The 17,474-nt window shown below is 32.5% G+C and overlaps 1 protein-coding gene across 2 annotated transcripts; it reads left to right on the forward strand.

The window, feature by feature from the left end:
* Nucleotides 1-15,234: 15,234 nt before the first annotated feature.
* On the forward strand, nt 15,235-16,070 carry LOC107896693 (late embryogenesis abundant protein Lea5-A-like). 2 transcript variants are annotated; one of them, NM_001405288.1, is made up of 2 exons: nt 15,235-15,480; nt 15,585-16,070. In NM_001405288.1, the coding sequence occupies exons 1-2, from the start codon at nt 15,407-15,409 to the stop codon at nt 15,826-15,828; spliced, it is 318 nt and encodes a 105-aa protein (NP_001392217.1). In that variant the 5' UTR covers nt 15,235-15,406; the 3' UTR covers nt 15,829-16,070. The 2 variants fall into 2 exon arrangements, with proteins under 2 accessions (NP_001392217.1, NP_001392218.1); NM_001405289.1 differs by having other exon boundaries at nt 15,238-15,480; nt 15,599-16,021.
* The last annotated feature ends 1,404 nt before the right edge of the window (nt 16,071-17,474 follow it).

Genomic DNA, 17,474 nt, shown 5'->3' on the forward strand with positions numbered 1-17,474 from the left:
AGCTGAATTGGGAACTTGGGCTTGAGAAATTCGGCTATAGGGGCTATAAATAAGTGCCAAATGAGAGGTGGCCAGGCTAATGCCGAATTCACTTCGCCTTATTGCCAGAAACCTTTTTCCCTAAAAGCCGAAAACCTTTCGCGTTACTTTCTTTTCTTGTGCTGATTTCCTCTCTTTCCTCTACACAATTTTCTTTGTTTTGCTTTTGGTTTAGCCGACTTCTTCTTTATTTTTCCCTTGGTACCGAATAATCATTTGTTTGCCATACAAATCTCAAGGGGCCGAACACCTCTTTGGCCGAATACTTTTGGTGCCGCCACTACCCTTTCCACTCAGTCGACTCTAGCGTAAGTATTCGCTCTTCTAATCGATTTGTTTTGATAAGTATCGATTATTGTCTCTCACTTCCTCTAATCGGTTTTGAGTAGGAATAGGTATCATATCTCAGTCTTTAGATCTCTGTCAATTTGCTCCTCATGAGAGAAACCTTGGTAAGTGTTCTTGATTTTAGTTGGCCAAATGGCCATAGTAAGGTAATGGGGACTTGTGTTGGATACAAGTCACCTGTAATTTTGGTGTTAATAGTTAAGATTGGTGCAAAACTAGGAGTTGATCGTGGTTAGTGCTTAAAGAAGAGGATGTTATAACTTGTCGCGCAAGGTAAGGTGAAATGCGAAGTTTTGGTTTTGGTTAAGATAAGTATTAAGCATGCGATTAATTGAAGGGTGATATCAATTGTAGGTCTGGGGCTAAGGAAATCGCAGCACATTTTATTACCAGGTGTGTACATACACTGCACACACAAGTAGATCGGCAAATCTCGAAAAGCCGAAATGCCGAAAAGCCAAAAGTTTGGCTACTGTAGTCTTGCGAGTGCGCGAACACTCGCAAGGGGGAAACCGATAGGTTGCCTAAGGCCCATGGGCGATTCTATGGACCTGGGTTGTGAATTGGCCAAACGGGCTAGAATGGGCTAAACGGGCCTGATGGGCTGTTGGGCCCATAATAGGCAAAAATTGATATTTGATGCTATGTGATGGAAAATTGTATATGAGCATGACTGTAAATGTGATTTAGGCCTAGTGGCCATATGAATGTGATTTGGGCCTAATGGGCCACGTAAATGTGAATGGGCCTAAAGGGCCATATGAAAGAGATTGGGCCTAGTGGGCCATATATATAGGTATGTGGATTTGTCTGGGTTTTGTAAGAGGTTGTAGGCCGAGTATATGATGACTGCATAAAACTTAATTAATTTATTAAGGACCGTGGACAAGTCATAGGGTTAAGGTGTGGCAACGGGTATGTGTATGTCTAGGATTGGATATAGGGAGAGCTTGGTACTTAAAGCGATCTTAATGACCCACCTCCTCTTCTCTGAAATCCTACCTGGTGCATAGTATTCGTTCATCTTAGCTCACGGGATTTGTTAACAGGCCAAGGTAAGTAAGACTCGCAATAAAAAATTATCGAAATGCCCCTAAGGGGGAAAATGACCAAAATACCCATAAGTGTTAAATGTAAGATTTATGGAGGTTACATGTATAACTGCTGCATACATACGATATATTGTTTAGGTTGCATAGGGGTTGGGAATTATGGAACGGAGAAGTATATGAGGGTTGTATGGTTGCTTGACAACTGTGGATCCACTGACGGCTTTTAAGCCCAATATGTGATTGGCAGCTTGCTGCAATGAAGGTAGTTCCGCAACCGGGCTACCATTGGAGTGTATCGGATGGGTGGGTCGATATTTATATCCCCACATGGTATGTACCAGAGGACGGAGTTGGTGTGTAGCGGATGGATTATTGGGATGGGTTGCATTGCATTGTATATGTGATTTTATGGTGAATAATGTTTGCTTGTTACTTGTCGAGGGTTATACACACTGAGTTTGCAAAAAACTAACCCCCTCTTTTATTTTTCTTAGGTGATGCTCAGTAGGAGGTTTGATGCCTGGAGGAACTCTGGGTGGCTAGCTAGCAAGACAATTTGGATTCATTTTATAAGTATATAAGTTACCGTTTATTAAGAAATTTTTCATTTAGTATGGATTGTAATAAAGCCTCCCCCTTTTATTATTGTTTGGATTATTAAATTCGCGCGTTGTAATTATAAGAAGTGGAACATGGATTTTCTAAGCTATAGTTTTCTTTTAATACTACGTTTCCGCAACTAAAGTTTTAAAGGATAAGTTTTCTTAAGTCAAATGTTTTAAGTAAAGCTTCGTAACAAAAAGGAGATTTTACTAAGTAATTGAGATGTAACTTTTTAAGGAAGGGTTTTCAATGAAAACAAGGTTTTCACTAAAACACTTCAATGTGACACGCCAGATTCGGCCATAACGTCTGGGCCAGGTTTGGGGTGTTACAGCACCCCACAGAGAAAAAATAGGTTTCGCAAAACCTTTATTCGTCAATTCTTGCAATTGGGTTTTCAACTCTTTCAATTCAGTCGGTGCCATTTTATACGGAGCAATTGAAATAGGTGTTGTACCAGGAACCAGATCAATGCCAAATTCAACTTCTCTACTCGGAGGCAATCCTAACAACTCTTCCGGAAACACATCCGAAAATTCACACACTATAGCACTGATTCAATTTTCAATTCAGACTCCTTTGTATTCAACACGAAAGCAAGATAAGCTTCATACCCTTTTCTCATATACCTCTGAGCTGTCATAAAAGAGATCACAACTGGCAATCTATCCGATTCATCTAATTCAACCCAAAGAATATCACCACTTTCACATTTCAATTCAATAATTTTTCTTCCACAATTTACTATCACATCATGAATGGTCAACCAATCCATACCAAGAATTACATCAAATTCATCAAATAGCAAAAGCATAAGATTAGCCGAAAAACAGTGACCTCTGATCATCAAAGGACAATTCTTACATACTTTGTTAATTAACACATGCTTGCCTAGAGGGTTCGACACTTTCATCATAAATTCTATAGACTCAACAGGCATATTCATACTAGATACCAATTTCATACAAACATACGAATGGGTTGATCCCGGATCAATCAAAGCAATAACATAAGTATCCTAGAGAGAAAAAGTACCCGTAATCACATCAGGAGATGAAGCCTCTTCGCGAGCACGAATGGCATAAGTCCTCACAGGTGCTCTACCCTCGAATCTCACAGCCGAATCTCTAGGTGCACTCTTGCTACTTGCCCTATTTTTCAGATTTCTCTGTGGCCTCCCTCTAGCAGCAGTATTACCAAATTTCACATTCTAAAATTTTTCTTTCTCAACAATATCAGGGCAATCTTTGATAAAGTGATCATGTGAACCGCACTTGAAACATGCCCAGTTATTCATCTAGCACTCACCGGGGTAACGTCTACCACAATGTGGACATTCTGATATATTTGGTCGAGCATTGCTAACACTAGCAATCGTAGTGGTTTGAGCTTTCGAACTTGAATACGGTTTATCCCGATTTCTGTTTGAGAGCCCGACAGAAGCATTGGAACGAGAATAGAAAACCCTCGACTTCTTAGATGAAGACTGAAACAACTTACTCATAGGTCTTTTTTTTGAGTCCATAGCTTTGATCTCGACCTTTCTTTTCTCTTTACCCAATTCCTCGGCCTTGCAAGCTCTCTCTACAAGCACAATGAATTCTTTCAGTTCTAAAATGCCAACCAATAATCGGATATCCTTGTTCAGCCCATCTTCAAATCTCTTACACATAATGGCTTCAGTCGAAACACATTCTCGAGCATATTTGCTCGGTCTCACAAACACACGCTCATATTCAGTTACAATTATTCGGCCCTGTTTTAACTCAAGAAATTCTTTTCTTTTCTGATCGATAAACCTTTGGCTAATGTACTTCTTTCGAAACCCTTCTTTAAAGAATTCTCAATTAACTCTCTCCCTTGGTACAACCGACACAAGGGTGTTCCACCACTAATAAGTCGAGTTTCTCAAGAGTGACACAACACATTTCATACATTCCTCAAGTTTGCAAGACAACTCATCGAATACCCTGATGGTGTTCTCGAGCCAGAACTCTGCCCTTTCGGGATCATCATCTATATTAACTCAAAATTCTTCGGCTCTTTGTTTATGAATTCTGTCAACCGGAGCCTTGTTCATCCTTACCATTTCCACAACTTGGGGGGTACAGGGATAGGTTGAGGATTTGGTTGAGATGGAGGGGGTTGAGCGTTCGGGTTTGTTCGAATGAACTCTGTATGCCATGCATTCATCATATGGAGAAAGGCTTCCTATCCCTTTCTCATCCTCCCTAACTTACAGTTACAGGTCTACTTTCAACTGGCACTACCCCTTGAGCAGGAGCCAGCACATTACTTTCTACATCATTCGTCATGGCTCGATTGGGATCCATTTACTATATGAAAACACAATCTTAAAAATTGTTAGGAGTCATCACACTATCACAATACATATGTGGCATGTATAGCTAGACTCGTACATACGCTTTGTTAGTCCGAGAATCGACTAAACCGTAGCTCTAAAACTATTAAATGTAATATCCCTTACCCGTATTCGACGCCGAAACAGGGTACAAGGCATTATCAGACTTAAACACAAGAAATCATACAAAATTGAGACATAAAAATATGCTCAATTTAAAACCATTCATACATATGCATATCGTCCCTTATACGAGCCTACGAGACCCAAAACATACATTGGGAGTGGTTCGGGACTAAACCGAAAACTTTTGAAATTTTTACAACACTTAGAAAATTTTCATGCTTTAGAGGGTTACAAGCCCGTGTGGGTAGGCCGTATAGTCACACACGCCCGTGTGCTAGGCCGTATGGTGAATTTAATTTTCGCAATTAAGGTGCAGACTTCACACGACTTGGGCACATGCCTATGTCCTAAGGCCGTGTCTCTCACACAGCCGAGAACACGACCGTGTCTCGTGCCCGTGTACTTGCTACTGAGCATTCTGTTTCTCAAAACTAAGGTGCAGGGCACACACGGCCGGATCACACACCCATGGTACAGACTATTTGTCACACACGACCTAGACACATGCCTGTGTGTCTACCCGTGTGGACACTTTTGAGGCTATTCTCTTAGCCATTTGCCACCCTTATATACTCAAGCACATATATAACTCCAAAGGCACTTAACATGGCATAATTTAGTACTTAAACATCATCAAACAAGTCATGTTCATGGCAACACCATATAAACTTATACACGCACAATACACCATACTTTGTCAAGCCAAATTTACCAATTCTCATGCATTAAGAATTATAAGTTTGCTTCCATTTTTCACATTGAGACCTTAGCTGTCGTCGTACGAACTCATCTCCATTAAATCAGCAAGCATTCATAACCAATAACATAACCCATTATATACACAATTACAAACCACATCTCAAAGGCATAGGCACATGCATGCATGTATAAATAGGCTTACAACCCAATAATCAATATAAGCCATATCTCATGGCCATATACAAAATGAATCATCACATCATTATAAGCCAACACACTTGGCCAAATTAATATGACACGTAAACAAAAAGACCAAGTCCTCTATACATGCCATACTCAAAATATGAAATCATAAATACCCAAAGGATTAATTTGATAGTGTGAATCGAGCTTCGACATCATTCGATTCCCGAGCTAACTTGGCGATACTATAAGAAAATGGAAAGGAAGGGGAGTAAGCATAAAGCTTAGTAAGTTTACATGCAATAATAAACAATATTAAGCAACATTTAGCATGAATATCATACAATTTATCTTAACATAATTCACATATTTATCATCATGGTTTCATAAGCATAACTTTATCATTCTTAATCTTACCAAAAGCTCATCACTTGACAAGCTCATTCTTATGAGTTTTTCGTACATACCTGTACCCATTCGTGACTTAACATTCTCTTTCTCGTTTTTGACATACCCGTTGAACACTTGGAATACTAAACGGATACATGAAAGATCTTTGTACACAAATGCCACATATGTAGCCAAAGCTACCTCAAATTTCATATCACATAAAGACTCGCTTTCGAGCTAATCACGGGTCTGCTCACACAAGCTGACGGTCAAGACATAGCTACACGGGTTGCTCACACAAGCTGTCAGGTATCCGCAACACATGCCGGACTACCTAGCCACCGGTAAGACTTACATGACCAGCACCTGGATCACATAATCATATACATCACATGGGTTCCTAGTGATATGTCACTCGTATTCTATTCTATTCCTAAGGTTCAAACGGGGTTTTCTCCCTCTTATCGGACCTTGTCGAATATGTTCATCGAATCAATTATACAATTCATACAATATTAACACATTAAAAACATGATCATAATATTGCATTATTTACATATGAACTTACCTCGGTACAAAATATGGCTAACTAATTCGATTTAGTCCACAACCTTGTTCTTTCCCCAATCTAGGTTTGGACTCCATTTTTCTTGATCTATAATAGCAAATTTAGCTCATTTAATTATCACATTGTTCAAATCAGTCCAAAAACCATACTTTAACAAAATTATAATTTTTCCTCTAAACTTTTACATATTTACAAATTAGTTCTTAGGCTCGTAAAATGAAATGTACTCATTTTCTTTGTTACCCAAGCCTAGCCGACCCACACACATGCTCATATCAGCCCACATTTTTTATCAAATTAGATTTTTACTACACATTTAACAACTTTTACAAATAGGTCCTTTTTAGGTATTTTCATGAAAAATCACTTAGTAAAAGTTCTATATCACACATCAAACTTTCATAATCTACCATGAAACATCAAAATACATGTATGTCACACATGGGAACTTGGAAAGCTGGTGGTGCAAGTGTCCGCCAAACTTGGAATTTCTTAGGTTCGATATTGAAGTCATCTGGGATTTTACGCCTTGAATTATATGTTACATTCTTCAAGCAAGTCTAGTTGTCTTGACTAACTTGAAAATACGATGAAATTGGTATTCTGATAATTGTTGGATTCTGTAAAGGAATACATTAAGAGTAGCATCCGCTGAGTATCATTCTGGGAAGTGTTTGAAATATAGTGTGAGGTATGAGACGGTTAATTGTAGAGATTGATGTATGGTTATCTGCCAACCAAGAATTAAAAATGTATCTGCCAAGGTCTTCGAAGGAAACCAAACCCATGAGTTGAGAAATTCTACAACACCTTCAAAAGGTAATAATGAGTGAGGCCCACTAAGTTCCTTTGAACTTGTATAAATGTTTTGGTAAACATGTCTAAGAATCGAACTAGTGCATTAGGAAGGACCAAGCCAAGGATGCGCCATGATGGTAGACCAGAAGCAATATTATGCATACAGAGGGACATTCTTAGAAATATGTTTTTCAAATGACAATTAGTAATACTCACTACAAATATGTTTGTTAAATCAAACATCTATGTTGTAAGGTATTATACTACCTTTGAAAGTATGTGACAAATGATAAATGTTTTATTCAAACTTATTATCTTATAAAGGATTTAAATAAATAAAAGGTATATTCAATATGGATTTCATAAATTGTAAAATTTTGCTAAGTATGTAAGTATTGTGACATCTTATATTTGATTCTAGTAAATCTAGTCAGATACAGGGTGTTTCAGTTGTCTAGGTGCTATTCTATCAATTGTTGTAACATTAGATTGAATGTCGCTTATATTTCTCCATATTTGATCATTTATCAACTAGTAACGATGAGATCTAATTTGTTTAGCCTTATCACAATAGAAACAAACATGTTTTTTTATTCTTAATTTGCCTACTCTAAATAAGATATAACGACAAATAATTTAACAAAATTCATAGGAGATAAGTTCCTTACCAAATTCACAATGACTAGGTTTGTATCTTTCAACAATTGAGATCTCATTACTTTGGCTTTCATATTTTTTTAGAATGAATTTGACATCATTTAACTCTTACTCATTTTCTTGCAAAGCTACATCCATTTTAGCAATCATTTCATTCTTTTCCTTAATAATTTCGTTAAGCATTGCATTAGCCTTATTAAGATTAGCAATCACATCATTTTTTTCTTTGATTGTCTCTACAACCTTCTTATTTTCACCTTTGAGTCTATCATCTTTGTCCTCTAAAGCTCGATTTATTTGATATAACCGATTCCAATTATCCATCATTAACTGGTAAGCTTTCTTTAAGCTATTGAAAGGAACATCATTATCACTATTTAAATATTGTGCTTCAATCACCAAATATGGAGTAAGATACAATGACTTTTGTTTTTAAATTTCATTATTGCAAACCATAGTCAAGATCCCTTCAAGTATATCTAAATTCAAGATCTAATACCAATTAAAAATACTTCGGTTTGCAGCAGTTTAAAATAGTTTTGTTCTATCTTCTATTGGAACAAAGAATAGGAAAAAAGTCTTATGAGTGGAGTAAGTGAAAACTGAAACAAATAAGTATGCAAGTGATATTTGTTAGCGCGATTTAGATTCACCAATCCTATGCCCATGGAGTTTCACTCAAAAAAATGATTTTTTCAATAATTTATCCGATACAACTATTGGCTTAAGCCTAGTTGATCCTTATAATGATGAATGATTGCAACCCAAAAGTCAAACCCAGATTGACACAAGCACTCTCTCCAATATCTCATAATACAATCAAGAATAACTCTCCAATACATGCCACATCAAAAGGTGTAAAATATATAATTCAATCTTGTTTTCGTTCCTAACTCCTTACTCATTTTGCGAGACTTTGGTTTTAAGTAATTTGATATACTAACATATAGTTATTTTATTTTTAATTAATTAATTCACCTAATAAAATATAAAATATATATGTTAAAAAGTATTTTGTTTTATTTTAATTATAATAATTGAACTTAGATAATTTGCATTTAATAACAAAGTATGATTCACAAATCAATAAAATTTTATCAAAAATTAGAAAAGGAAATAAATCACAAACTTAAATAAATCAAAATTTCAACTTTACCATTAAATTAAAGCATGGTAGGCATTTTCATAAAGTATTTTATTGCAAATACAAAATAACAAACTCATAAAGATAATAAAATAAAAATAATATATAGCAATTGCAAATAATAAATAAATAAAAGTTCAATCTAAAAACAAGGGTTATTTCTTTGTTGCTATTGAGAAATGCTTTTAAAAAGTGTTGTGAAAAAGTACTTTTGAAAATTCGATTTAAGATTTAACATCATGTTTGGTTGGGTGTAATCCTATAACTATTACTTGTCTATTCAGTGGGCCCAAGTTATTACTTTGTTTGGTTACGGGAGTTAGGTAATCAGCCCGTAAATAGAAACGGACGCTATTACGGGACGACCCATAATAGCCATTTCGTGACATGAGCTAAGAATAGGGATTCCATTCCGGATGGAATGAAAATGAAATCAAGGCTGGACCAAAATATCCCCTCTTCATCTCATTTGCTCACTCGCTTTCCTCGATTACTTTCTTGAAATTGAAACTTGCATTTGAAATCAACGACTAGCAGAGGCTCTGTTTGCTTGCTTCCAATTGTTCATTCTGATTGAAAGGTAAGTTATGTTAAAATTTTCATATTATTTGTTCCATATCTTCATCTCTCTTTGAAAGATTTAGCTTTTTTTTTATTTTTAGGATTTTTTCCCCTGAATTTGGCTTAATTTGGATATGATCTTTTTTTTTCTAGATTAACAAAGAAATGTGAAGGTTTAATAAATAAATTTTCTTTTTTACGATCTTTCTTTTTCCCTCGATTGTTACTCTGCCAATATTTTTTTTTGTTTCCCAAATGAACCAAAAATTTTGTAGAAATAAAAAAATTACTTTTATCAAGTCTTTTTCTTTTTGTTTTCCCCTAAGTCTTCATTAATCAGGCAATGTTATTTTTTTCCCAAATTAGAAACAAATTCAAGATTTCCAGAAAAAATTTGATTTGTTTCAAGATTTATTTTTTTGTCTTCTACTGAATTTTCCTTGTATGTTTCCGAATTTGGCAATTTAAATATGGTTTTAGTTTGTTGTTTACTTCCTTTCAACGGTTGCTTCATTGTTTTTTTTTGTATGATTTCTTAATCTGTAAAAATTTCGCAATTGGTTTATTGCTTATTCTGGAATTATATTAATTTGTCATTTTATTTTTATTTTGCAAGTAAGCAATCTGGAAGTTTACGATTTCTACTAGTTATTTTTCAGTACGAGTTCTCCTGGTTGTTTTCAGAAAAACTAGTCTTTCGAATGTAAATTGAGAAACTGGATTTGGGTATTTGCAATTTTATTTTGATATGGTTAAATTTGTCTTTTGTTCAATGTATTGGTTTGATTATTTGGCTATAATTTAGATTTAGCAGAATTTTAAATGGTTGTTTTGATTTAGCATAAGTTAATTTCCAAAACTTTCACATGCTAATCAAATGACAGTAAATTATATTTAGCAAAAGTTTGATATGGTTAAAATGACTATAAATATAATGAGATAATGGATTGTTTGGCATGAATTTAAAATTTAGCAGAAGTTATTGGTTTGATTGTTTGGTTGTAATTTGCATTTCTGTAATTGCTTTAATTGATTGCTTAGTTGCCAATTTGTTTTGTGTTCAATTGTTGCCAATGTTGTAAACTAGAAATGAACTAATTACCAAATATGTCATATTGTTGTGTTCAATTGTCTGCAATTGGTCTGTAAGACTAACTTAATTACAACTGTAAATTGGTGTTCATTAAATGAAAATGGAAATGAACTGAAAGTGCTAAATTTAATATGATCTACATTACATGTTAGGAAAGAAAATGAAAATGAAAATGTAGTTGGACCTACATAACTTCATTTCCAAACATTTTAACATGCATATTGAAGAAGTAAAAAATGAACTGATTACCGTCAATTGAAACTTTGCTTGTTAATTGAAAATTTTAGAATTGTTTAGATCCAACTAACTTTATTTTGCATATTGTTTTTATGTTTATAATTCCATAATGTTTTCTTAATGTTTCAAACTTCTTTATTCATAATTAAAATATAATGCATCAATTTATGTTACAGTAATGGTGTATTTGCCTTTAATAGTACAAAGTAAGAGACGAAAAAGAATTAGTCTTGCATTACAAGTATGGTTGCAAATGTGCATAGTTGCAAGTTGATTTTTAGTTATGTTGGATGTTGTCTTTAGCCTACATACTTATAGACCAATGATTACATCATATATTTTATATTTTTATACACAACGAGATTATGTGAAAAGACTTGTACATGCTAGTGACGTGACTTGTATTGAACAAGTTAGGATGAATAGATTTACATTTGAAAAAAACTATGTGAGATGTTATAAACTTTAAGAGGATTGAACTCGTTAAGGAACATGCTTGTTGATGAGCAAGTGACAATGTTCTTACATATCATTTCTCATCACCTTAAAAATCGAGTTATCAAACATCACTTTACTAGATCTAGGAAAATTGTTAGCAGATCATTTCATAATGTTTTAAATGTTTTCATATGTTTATCAGATGTGTTATTTAAAAAGGCAAAGCTAATTACAGCTAATTCTACAGACCCAAGGTGGTAATGGTTTAAGATATTGGAGTGGATTCCATATATAGCTTGTACATAATTCTCTTAATTTAGATTTAAAAATAGTATCCTAACCCGAAATTTTTAAACTATTTTTGTAGAATTGCTTAGCTGCTTTAGATGGGACTCACATTAAGATAAGGGTTCCAAAAGTTGATAAAGATGACATATAAGCAAATATGTTAGGTGTTTGTACACCTGATATGCAATTTGTTTATGTTCTTCCTGGTTGGGAAGGTTCTATTGTTGATGGATGAGTTCTTCGAGATGCCATTAGTAGGAGACATAGACTGAAAGTTCCTCGTGGTAAAGTGCAGAATTGGAGGAATTTGAATTAATTTTTAAGATCATACTTTTTTAGGAAAGTTATTTATGATAAATAGTTTTTTTTTCTTTTTTATTGGTTGTTATTATCTAGATGTTGGTTACACAAATTATGATGGTTTTTTGTGCCTTTTAGGGACAAAGATATCATTTGAATGAATGACGCTAGGGTCACCAACCAAATACTCCAAAATAAATTTTCAATATGAAACATGCTTCAACGTGCAATGTTATTGAAAGATGCTTTGGGTTATTAAAACTTAGATGGAGAATACTTAGGAGTCCATCATTTTATCCTAGGAAGGTGCACAATAGAATCATTATTGCATGTTGTTTGCTTCATAAGTTTATTCGAATCTATATGAGTCTTGATCCTATTGAAGCAGAGTTGGGAGAAGGATTTCCTAATAACGTGATAAAGATGATGAACCGAATATCGTAAATATTCATCCATCAGATGTATTGGCTACTGGGAAGATGGAAATAGTAAATCAAATGTTTTAGAAATGACAAGCATTTAAAAATTAGTTAGGTTTATTAAAACAGATAAGGTTAATTTATTTATATTATTTCATGTATCTATTTTACAAAACTTTGTTGTTGTTTGCATTATCTTTATGTATTGTACCGGACTTGTTGAATTACATCTTTAATTTATTTTCTTCTAATTTATCATGTGTTATAATTTTATAAAATGTCTACCTTCTGATTCATAATATCAAACCTAATTTTAGTTTGCATTTTTTCTTAAGATAATTATGTTAGGCTTTTCACAACCAATTACAACTTCTTCCCAAAATTCTTAAGGAATCAAAAGGAAATGGATTTCTGAAGAAGATGCTACGTTGGTTGCCTGTACGGCCGACTTGCATAATGTTGGAACTTTTAATGTAGATACAGGATTCAAGGTCGATTATTTAAATGATTTGGAAATAATGTTAGAAAATTTTTTACCTCATGCTATGCTAAAGGCTAGACTTAATCTTGAATCGAGGATTAGGATATTGAAAAAAGAATAGGCAATCATTTACGACATGCTTAGAGGAAAAAAAATAAATTCTTTGGTTGGGACAAGCATATGTAGATAGTTGTTGCTGAAGATGTTGTGTGGAACTCATATATAAGTGTAAGAATTATTTCTTATCTTTATTATCTTGTTTTAACCAAACTTATATCTAATGTGAATTCCTTCTTTTTATAGAGTCGTAAAGAAGCTTGTCCATTCAGACATCATAGTTTCCCTAATTATAACCAACTTACTTCCATATACGGAAAATGCTCAAGCAATTGCTGATATTGTTGAAGAAATAGATACTGAGGATGTAGCTACTTCAAATAATCCTGAAGAAGAAAGCAATGACCATGAATGCAAAGCTGATGTTTCCTTGGATGAGATGGATGTCTCAGCTACACAATCGCAACTATCGAAGCCAAACTAAGATGATTCCACATTTTCAAAGAAGAATTTTGATGTAAGTGAACAAATTTCTTGTACTTCACTTATTGATGCTGCCACATTATTGGGGGAAAACATACGGACTGTTGACCTTGAATTAAGTAAGAGCATTGCCTCCGAAGTGTTAATTCAAGAGAAGTAAAAAAATGCTAATTCAAGAAAATGCCCAAAAATTATATCTAGCCTTAGGTGAAGTAGAAGGATTAACTGAGTATGATCGCTTTCTTGCATTAAGAAAAAATTCGAACTATCCAACTCAAGTGCTCATTTCTTAAGTCTACCTTCTTCTGTGCGATTGGAATGAGTGAGAAGATTTATTTCTACCCATTAAAAATCATGGTTGTGTTGGTGATGTTTTGGTAACTTTTTATATATGTAATATTTGGATGGTATAATGACATGATAGAACATCACAAGCTATTGTAACTTTTTTATGTTGTAAAATTTAACATATAGATTATGACATATAGCTAATAGCATAATGTAACTTTTTGTTAATGTATGAATATTGTGTTTGGATGTAAAATATAATTCTCAAGCTATTTATTACTTCTAATATTTTACTTTTTAGTTTAGAGGATAATTAAATTATTTATTTCGCTAATGATATTTTAACACATTAAATATGCATTATAGTTTAAAAATAATAAAGTAGGCTATATATTATTATTTTTATTAATTCATATTTTAATAATAATTATATTAAGAATGTTATTAAATTATATATTTTTATTTTTATTAAATTCTATTTAATAATAATTATATTAAAATATGATTAAATTATTTGTTATTATTATTTAATTATATTTAATAACAATAATCATCAAGCTAAAAATAATTCTACTAATTATACTTTGGTCATTTCAACTTCTTCTCTTATCCTTATATTATTACAACATCTATTTCATTCAGTCAAATACAAGAATACAATTAAGTTCTATTCCATTCTATTCAACCAAACAATTGAATTACTGATTACAATTCTATTCTATTATAGTGAACCAAACGTAGTGTAAGTGTTTAGTATTATTGTCAAAAAGTGTTTTTGAAAAATAAAATGTCAATTTGAGAGATGATGTTGTAAAGTAAAAAAAAAGTATTTAAAAGATGTTAAGGTTTATTAATATTATGATATTTCAATAAAAATATAAGAAAATATCAACCGATAGTTAGAAGAAGTGGGAGTGACTTTTTTCCCCCAAGCTTTTGAATTAAGTTCGAATCTTAGATTTGATATTATTAGGAAAGTTTTACTTAAATAACACCCCTGATTCTAGCAAGACTATACTTAAGCTGTAAAATGGATAACAATATATAAAAAAATATATTATTAATATTTTAGTTATTAAATATAAAATTTAAATATTTTTAAGTAATTAATATGAATTGATTGAATAATTTAAATTAATATATAAATTATATTCTAAATATTTAAAAAATTATAAAAAATTAAAATATATATAATATCATATATTTGAAATAAATTTTAATAAAAAATAATTATATATCCCATATAAATATTTGAGAATAAAACTATAAAAATATATTAAAAGCAGTTTTAAAACAATAATGATGTAGGGTTACTATTACTATAACAATCAGCAAAGAATATCTAAAGATAACATTAAAGTACTTTTTGTTTGCTTTAAAACGACGAAAATCGACATTTAGATCCTTATCGTTTTAACCTTAATTCCATTGGTCCAAACAAAGCCATCACCTTGAAGTTGGATGAAACGCGTGTCCGCTCCCAAGAAAATGACTCAACGACTCAGGAGTCACGACTCAGCTGATAAGGCCCAACCCAACCCACATCTTTACCTCTCTCTTATACTATAAATACATAACCCCTTCAAACCCTAACCTTCATCTTCTTCATCAATACAAAGAGCAGGAAAACAAGAAAAGCAGAGCCGCATCACTTTTTGCTAGCTAAGCTACTGTGGGAGTTATTGTTCTTCAGAACAGCTTCTGCAGTAGCTAATAATAACGTTATATATTATATAAATTTTATACATCCTTTTTACCCTACGACTCCATATATAAGCAAGTAAAAATAAATATGGCTCGCTCTGTTTCTTCCTTTAAGTTCCTTGGTGCTTCTGTTTTTGATGCTCTTTATGTCTCCATATCAAGGTAACCGTGTGTATGTTTTTTCAAAATCCTTTTAGTATATGGTTTTTGGCTTACTCTTTTTTATTTTTTTGGTTATTGATAATGATTTGGGATTGGCTTTAAAGGAGAGGTTACTCAGGTGCACCGCCGGCGGCAGTGACGGCTAGCTTTGGTAGGCCTGGAGCGATGGGGAAAGTGGAACGAAGATATGCGATGAAAGAGTCGTCGTCGTCGGAGACAAGGGCTTATTCTTCAGCTTGGGCGCCTGACCCTGTTACGGGGTATTACCGGCCGGAGAACTGTGGGGCTGAGATCGATGCGGCGGATCTCCGGGAGATGATGTTGAATCACAGGGTTAGATCACAGTAGAAACTTGCCACCGCATGTGATCACCGTAGCAGAGCAGAGCCAGAATGTTTTGCAGATGTTTGGGTGCCTTTGTATTTTGTTTTGGTTTTGAGTTCAAAATCTTTTATCTTAATAATCGGTAGTATTTCTTATAAAGAGTGTAGTGTGCTTAACTTTAAGCTAAAGCAGAAAATTCACTAAATTACCACTTTTACTTCTTTCTTTTTTTTAAGTTAGTTTATATATAAATTATATTATTATAACATTAAGATTGAATAATTATGAAATTAGTAATTAAATATTTTAAGAATAAATATTAAAATTATATATAAATTTTGATATAATTTATAACGTTATGTACCAATTTTAATTTAGTGCATTTGTATATATTAACTTTAATTTTAATTTAATTTTATGTAAATTGTTGACATGATATTTTATAAGCTTAAAAAAGGCAAGCAAACAAATTTAAGAAAACCAAATTTTCTAAGGGAAATAAAACCCTTTTTGTTAAATTTTTTAGGTAATTTATAAAAATAGTCACTTTTGTTTGTTTCAGGTTGCGTTTTAGTAATTTATGTTTGAAATATTACGTTTTAGTCACTTATGTTATTATTTTGTTACAAAGTGATTACTCTACTGTTAAGTTTCGTTATCTCTCTAATGGTAATCTTACGTGACAGTCTAACTAGATTTTAAGTGTCAACTTAGATTTTTAAATAAGATGAAAATAGATTTTAAATTAAAAAATTTAATTACTTAAAATTTTTAAACTTAAATATTAACTAAAAAAACTGTTCATATCCTCTTTTTAATTTTCTTCCATCTTTTTTTTTCAATGGTTTTTTTTTCATTTGACTAGAAAAATTATTATTAAAATCAAAATAGTTGAAATCAAATTGACTGCTTCATAAAGATGGATTCAATGGAGGGTTCAAGTGTGTCTTCTTTGTATTCATCTATCTCTTTTATTCAATATTAAAAACAAAAGATTAGATTTTTTATTATTTAATGAAAACCCTAAATTAAAATTCTTGATATTTTTTTCTACTTTTTGAAATTGTTTGTAAACATATATTTTATTTTGCGTCAGTAGACATCCCATAAAATGCAACCAGGAACATGTTTTCATGAACATGCTAATTTTAAAATTTTCAGAAAAGGGTTGTTATTTTCACTGTTCTTGTTCCTAATTATTATATTTTTTAGTTCTTTCACAGTTATTGAATAATTGGTTTCTCAATCAAATTTTTTCTTATCTGAATCAACTTGTATATTCACAATCTCTTTGTGGGTATTTCAGATTATTCTTTCTTATTGCTGATTTCAACTATTTTGATCTTAATAATAGTTTTTCCAGTCAAATAAAAAAAACCCATTGAAAAAAATAAGAGACAAAAGAAAAATTAAAAGAGAAGATGAACAGTTTTTTTAGTTAAGGTTTAGGTTTGAAAATTTTAATTAATTAAATTTTTAATTAAAATTTTATTTTCATCCCATTTAGAAATACAAGTTGGCACCTAAAATCTAGTTGGACTGCCACCTAGGATTACTATTAGAGAGATAACGAAACTTAACAGTAGAGTGATCACTTCGTAACAAAATAATAACATAAGTGACTAAAACGTAACATTTTAAATATAAGTGACTAAAATATAACCTGAGGT

This window comes from Gossypium hirsutum, chromosome A10 (assembly GCF_007990345.1).
Source record: "Gossypium hirsutum isolate 1008001.06 chromosome A10, Gossypium_hirsutum_v2.1, whole genome shotgun sequence".
Taxonomy (NCBI): domain Eukaryota; kingdom Viridiplantae; phylum Streptophyta; class Magnoliopsida; order Malvales; family Malvaceae; genus Gossypium; species Gossypium hirsutum.

What these genes read in the sequence shown, in the direction of transcription:
- LOC107896693 (NM_001405288.1), top strand. Translation starts at nt 15,407, where the DNA reads ATGGCTCGCTCTGTTTCTTCCTTTAAGTTCCTTGGTGCTTCTGTTTTT. An exon ending in CTTTATGTCTCCATATCAAG is followed by an intron (nt 15,481 to 15,584) that starts GTAACCGTGTGT and finishes TTGGCTTTAAAG; the next exon opens with GAGAGGTTACTCAGGTGCAC.